This window comes from Mycetomoellerius zeteki, unplaced genomic scaffold (assembly GCF_001594055.1).
Source record: "Mycetomoellerius zeteki isolate Tzet28-1 unplaced genomic scaffold, Tzet1.0 scaffold149, whole genome shotgun sequence".
Classification (NCBI taxonomy): Eukaryota; Metazoa; Arthropoda; class Insecta; order Hymenoptera; family Formicidae; genus Mycetomoellerius; species Mycetomoellerius zeteki.
The window spans coordinates 651,794-657,592 of record NW_017256436.1 but is presented as its reverse complement, the minus strand read 5'-3'; the positions used below and the strand labels follow the sequence as shown (position 1 = coordinate 657,592).

Genomic DNA, 5,799 nt, shown 5'->3' with positions numbered 1-5,799 from the left:
TCTGATCGGCGATCGCTATGACTCGTTATACTTCGTATATACTTAGTACTTTGCACGCAAATGAGTTGCGCTCCGTCCGTTGGTTACTGCCTTGATACCACATCGGCACGTTGCTACGTGTGACCGATGGGTCGATCGAGGAGAAGTTATGGCTTGCATCCGTGGTTACGCGATCACGTATGTACTTGGCTTGGCCAAGTACTTTACACGACATCGAATTCAAGTCCTGACTTGCCTGAGAAACTAAAATTTCCCACAAAATGTCGATGTACTTACGCAGGTCGTAAGAATGTCGCAGAACGTTTCACTGAGAGAGATTGGTTCAGCAGTACGTTTATTTTGCAATTGTTGGAAGTTTTTTTTCGCTGAAATAACTATACAGTACGCTTTGTTCGAGATAGTCTGGGAACGTTCTTAGGATGTTCATAGAACATATAGAGATGTCTTCTAGACATTTTTAGGACATCCGTTGGAGATCTATATATACTCTATGTGACTATTCCTGTAAATTAATAATATGCAATCTGCAGCCTATGAACCGCATGAGATCCACCTGTGAATTCTTTATGGCCATTAGCTTATAGTCGAAAATATAAAATCATATTTTATGCAAATAAAATAATATATGGCCCGAAAGATTTTACCTATTTCTAAAAATGGCTGTCTGAAAGTGACCCTTAAAAAAAGTTGCATATAACTGTTCTAGATCTAAAAGTATAAGCCAATCAACGAAAAGAAACCGTTTTGCGCTAAACATGACCATTCTGTCCATGACACACAGAAAAACTTATAAATAGTAAGACGTAAAGAAAATCAACATGTTGAATTTGCTACTATTTATATTATGGCCTTACAGTCTCTACTGTGATTGATCAATTCGCTTATTGCTCACGTTTTACTGCTTAAGTTTTCTGTGTGTCATAATCCATACATTGCGTGGCTACTGCCCGTTTCCATTAATATAAATGAACTTTAATCTCAACATACGTTTCATTTTTTTCAATTTTTAGAACTAAAAGAAAATGAAGAGTAAATTGAATCAAGATCAAAAATAATCTATATTGGTAGACATGGACATACATTATTGCTATAATGTTAGAATGCTCGACCTGAAGAAGATGTGAAGTAGGGTGATTGTTTAATAAATTTATTATCTTTACATAATACAACTTTTGCAATTGTAATTTACAACAATGATTCCTTAGATCTTCAACTGCTCGTCCAACCATGGATTGTCCTGCATATGCCCAGGATATTTCTTCTTATATTTTAGACCAGTAACGAGAGTGGAGCTTTTCGGGAACGCCGTTTTACCGTTAAACATTGTATCGGTATCTGAACAGAAAAAAAAAAGGAAATTTTATCGCTGTACAAACACTGACCCGTGGACCGTTGAAAAAACAGCGCGACAGTTCTGTAAATTCCGTGGGACATCTCACCCGGATGGAATCGATGATAATCCTGTTGGATGTGCAAATTCTTGGGTAAATCTATTCTACACAGCGCTTCGTATGGCGTCGTGCTGTCTACCGGTGTCGAATAAAATCGCTTCAGATCCCCTATGTATTCAAAATTCACACTTATTTATTATTGTCGATTGATCGATGCCGTACATCAGGTTGGTGTAAAATATTCGTCATTTCTTATCATCGATCTTTATATTAATAAAAAAAAAAAGAAAACCAAAGGGAGTGCTCGGAAAATGGATCTTTAAATAAATAAGAGGGTATCAAAAGTTGGCCAATTTCGATATTGCTTGGGAATATTTTTTTTTCAGTAATAAATAATGATGAATCTTTGACACTTGATAGATCGAGAAACTTTTTTGTTTGCTAACCGATACTCTCGATGGTGTAAAGCAATGAGTTGGGGATGGAATGCTTAAACTCCCCCTCGCAGGTGACGAACAGTTTAAAGCGAAGAACGAGATCCTCGAGCTTTGTGTCATCGTTCACGGAGATGGATTGACTCTCGCAGATTCGGTCGATTCTCTCAGCTGCGTTTTTCGGGGGTTCGTAAGACTTTTGCGATCTCAGAAATCTGAAAGCAGAATATACGCAATCGCGACTCAATCGCGCCTGATCGATCGTAGATAATAATTCGGTAGCGAGATTTCTTGGTGTGAACTGTCGAATAATTTATGTCTGTTTCTATCTGGTCTAACTTACTTTTTATTTTTTTAGAAATAGATAATTTTTTAGAACTAGAAAAAGAAAGTAAAAAGTAAGTTGAACGAAAAAGTTAATCTACATTATGAAAATGGATATTAAGGGGATCCTAAAACCGCTTGTATTATCGACTAAATCATATAATTTTTGTATGACAAATACTTTTTTTCTCTTTCACAGATTCGAAAATCCTTTTCCAGGATTAAAGTATACACATTAATACGTATTTGTGAGGTGGAGTTTATACCGAGAATAAAAAATTTTTGTTAAGATTTCGATTTCGAAATTTTTTTATTTAGAAGTTTCGAAATACAAAAATTACGACTTAATCGGTAATACAGACGGCTTTAGGATCCGCTTAAAACAAAATAAATCGAATCCCGGTGGTCTTCGCGATGACGTTCAATATCTGTTCAAAAGAAAATTTCGAAATAAGGAGTGAAAAAAAACGATCATTTATATCAACGCCATGAAAGATCTTGTCAATTCGATTCTTGGCGAAAATAAAAATCAGAGTGCAAGTTGAATGCAAGGGGAGAGTAACAGAAGCGTAAACGAAGCTTCTAGGCGAAAATTAAAACATCAAAATGTTTATGCTTCTTTTACATTTCGTTGGATCAATTTTCGTCTTCTAGAAAAAGGGTCGATTATGTATTTTGCAATGAGATGGAAATTTCAAAAGTGAGCAAATTCACTAAGAGTCAACCAAACTATATAAATAAAACTATAAATATTCTAGTAAATTCGCTCACTTGTAATTTTCCCCTCGTTTTAAGATATACGTATTTAACCTCCCGAGGGTTAATTGTAATTTTGAAACGAGGTGAAAATTATAAAAATGAGTAAATTTACTAGGTGTTGATCAATGGAATTATAAGTGTTTTAATAAATTCGTTCACTTTTATAATTTTCACCTCGTTTCGAAAAGCACAATTGACCTCCTGAACACGGTTGCCAGGTCTCCAGATTTCGACTGGAGACTCCAGTTTTCGGGACCAATCTCTAGCAAATGGGAAAAATCTCCAATTTTTCGCTCGCGTGGGGGTATTTATTAATTGCATATTTAAATTACGTGGAAATTAATAAGAAAGTCTGTGATTATGTTCGCAGTTTATGTTATTTTACGAATAATAAAAAAGTTTGTAATTCTGTAATTCGCACTGTATATAATCTTGTAATTATTGTAATAATAATAAAAAGGTCTCTGTGATTGTGTTGACACTTTATGTCGGTCAAATATTAATGACAAAAAGAAAGTCTGTAACAGTGGTCGCAAAACACGAATTAAACCCTGCGCCTTTTTTCCTTCTTTTTTTTTAATGAAACAATCGGCAGGCCTCCAGTCGAAATATGAAATCTCCAGCGCATGGACCTTCGGGCCCAAGCCGTACAGTGCTCGGGACCTGACAACCGTGCTCCTGAAATCAATTGAGAGAGAGAAAGAAAGAGTAAAAAAGATAGATCTCTCCAAAATTGGCCAATGACAACTGCCAGACCTAAACGTTCGGGACTCGCGCACTTTTCGCATCTGGGAAAGGAATTTTGCTCTCTTTTTCTCTCTCGCGCGATGAAATTTGTCGTGACGCGTGAGAGGAAAGGACAAAGGGTCCTGAAAGGGGGGCAGCGGAGAAAGGAGGGGAAGAGATCGATGCCCGCTGACCGTACGGTGCTGCCATCCCGCGTGCTCCCCTTCTCTCATTGGACGGCGCTGAACATCGGCGTATTCGGGACATTCGGGTGCCCCGCACCGAAATTCACAAAACGACGTGGCGGCGGTTCGCTTTCGTAAACAATAATCAATAATCAATCCTGGTATGTCGCGGGTACCGTGCGACGCCGATCGCGACCGACCGCCTTTCCACCTATTCAACATCGTCTTTCCGGGAGAATCGATCTTGTCGACGGCGATCGTCACGGATGACCGGAAGTCACTCCGTCGATTAATCTGTCTGTTAATTGCGAGAAGGGGAGAAATTTAAATGAGAATCTTTTCCGCGATTATATAATATATACAAGCGACGAGTACAACGCGTTCTTCGAGTCGACAAACTCGACCGTATCGAAATTGTTCCTCGCATGTTTCTTCCGCTATTCGATTAGTTGTGACTTTTTGTGTGAAAATAAATGTAGATATTTTTCTGTCGAATCCGACCCTTTTACCTACCATTGCCGCGTCATCCGCCCATCTGGCGCTTTTGAAAAACTCGCGGAAATCGCACGGTCAATTTTTCGCTCGGTAATTCCCCACATTCCCTTTTCTTGTAGTTTAATTTTAATCTTGGTCCGACTCTTTATCTTTTTCTAGTTCTAAGAATTAGAAAAAGATGAAAAATAAGTTAAACCGAGATTAAAGTTAATCTATATCGATAGAAATGGATATAAATCGCGCACAGCGGTATAAATAGATAAATAAAGGCGTTTATTATTGTACAGCAAGCTCTAGTAAGAACATAGAAATAAGAGAAAAGTATAAAAACAGAAACATGCAATTAACGAAATAATATAATAAAAATAAATTAAACTGGTATCAGAAGAGAAAAAAAGATTGACGAAAGACACGAACGTAAAGAAACACTAATAAAAGCGAGTAAGTCGACTCAATCAACAGTCGAATATTCTTCTTCGGTCTTCCGTTTTCTTTCCTTCTATACTATTTTATTTATTTTTAATGTGCTGCGACTTAAAATCGGCATGTAGGTCGGACTTATGTCCATTTCTACCAATTTAGATTAACTTTAATTACAGTGTGACTTACTTTGTATATTTTTCTAATTCTAAGAATTATGCCCATTTCTATCAATGTAGTTTAATCTCGATTCAACTAACCTTATCTTTTTCTACAAATTAGAAAACGATATAGAGCAAATCGATCCAAGATTAAAGTTAATTTACATTGGTAGAAATAGACATCGATGGTCTTTTCCACCGATATAAATTAACATTAATCTCAGTTCAACTTACTCTTCATTTTTTCCAATTGTAAAAATTAGAAAAAGATGAAGAGCAAGTTGATCCGAGATTAAAGTGAATCTCCATCGGTAGAAATGGACATTAACAGTCGGAGCACAGCGTCACGGGGACGAAAGGGGGGAGGGGGGAGAGAAGCGAGGACGCACGGCCCTGAGGACCTGTCAGATTCGTCGGGCGATTGGCTGAGGCGCGGGAGAGTGGTGGTAGGAACGGTTAATATGGCCGCGGTGCGGCCACCGTTAGTCAGGCAGCGCCGCTACGTAACGCAAATTTCACCGTACGGCTGCGCGACGCGAGGCGCTTCGACGTGTCGGACGCGACCGCGCTTACCCGCGGGCGGCGAGCGATTCCCCGGCGGAGTCGATCCGCGCCTTCACCATCACCTTTGGCTTCTTCTGGCTCTTGTGCCGGGCGATTCCGCGACGCGCGGTCACCTGCGGGGAAAAAAAGGGGGAAAAATGACGATCTCGATTAGTGACGCGTGTGCCGTCGCCCACGAACGTGCGACTCGCGCGCGCGACGACGCGAGTGCATAACGTCCGATGGCCGGATGGTGTTTGTGTGTAGGCGCGCGTGCGTCTTGAATATAATTCACTGACCGTGCTGGTGGCGAGGATAGCCGATGTACTTTTAAACGCGCTGGTAAACGAGCCATGCCTGA

The 5,799-nt window shown here is 39.3% G+C and overlaps 1 protein-coding gene across 1 annotated transcript in view; it reads right to left on the bottom strand.

Annotated features, from left to right (window-relative positions):
- Positions 1–1,134: 1,134 nt before the first annotated feature.
- The window catches only part of mRpL50 (mitochondrial ribosomal protein L50), a 5,067-nt gene continuing 402 nt past the window's right edge, over positions 1,135–5,799 (bottom strand). Inside the window, exons 2-6 of the mRNA XM_018462874.1 lie at positions 5,738–5,795; positions 5,469–5,572; positions 1,838–2,040; positions 1,440–1,559; positions 1,135–1,335 (exon numbers count right to left, since the gene is read on the bottom strand). Coding sequence (XP_018318376.1) covers positions 1,202–1,335; positions 1,440–1,559; positions 1,838–2,040; positions 5,469–5,572; positions 5,738–5,795 — 619 coding nt within the window. The 3' untranslated portion in view covers positions 1,135–1,201. The remainder of the gene's footprint in view (positions 1,336–1,439; positions 1,560–1,837; positions 2,041–5,468; positions 5,573–5,737; positions 5,796–5,799) is intronic.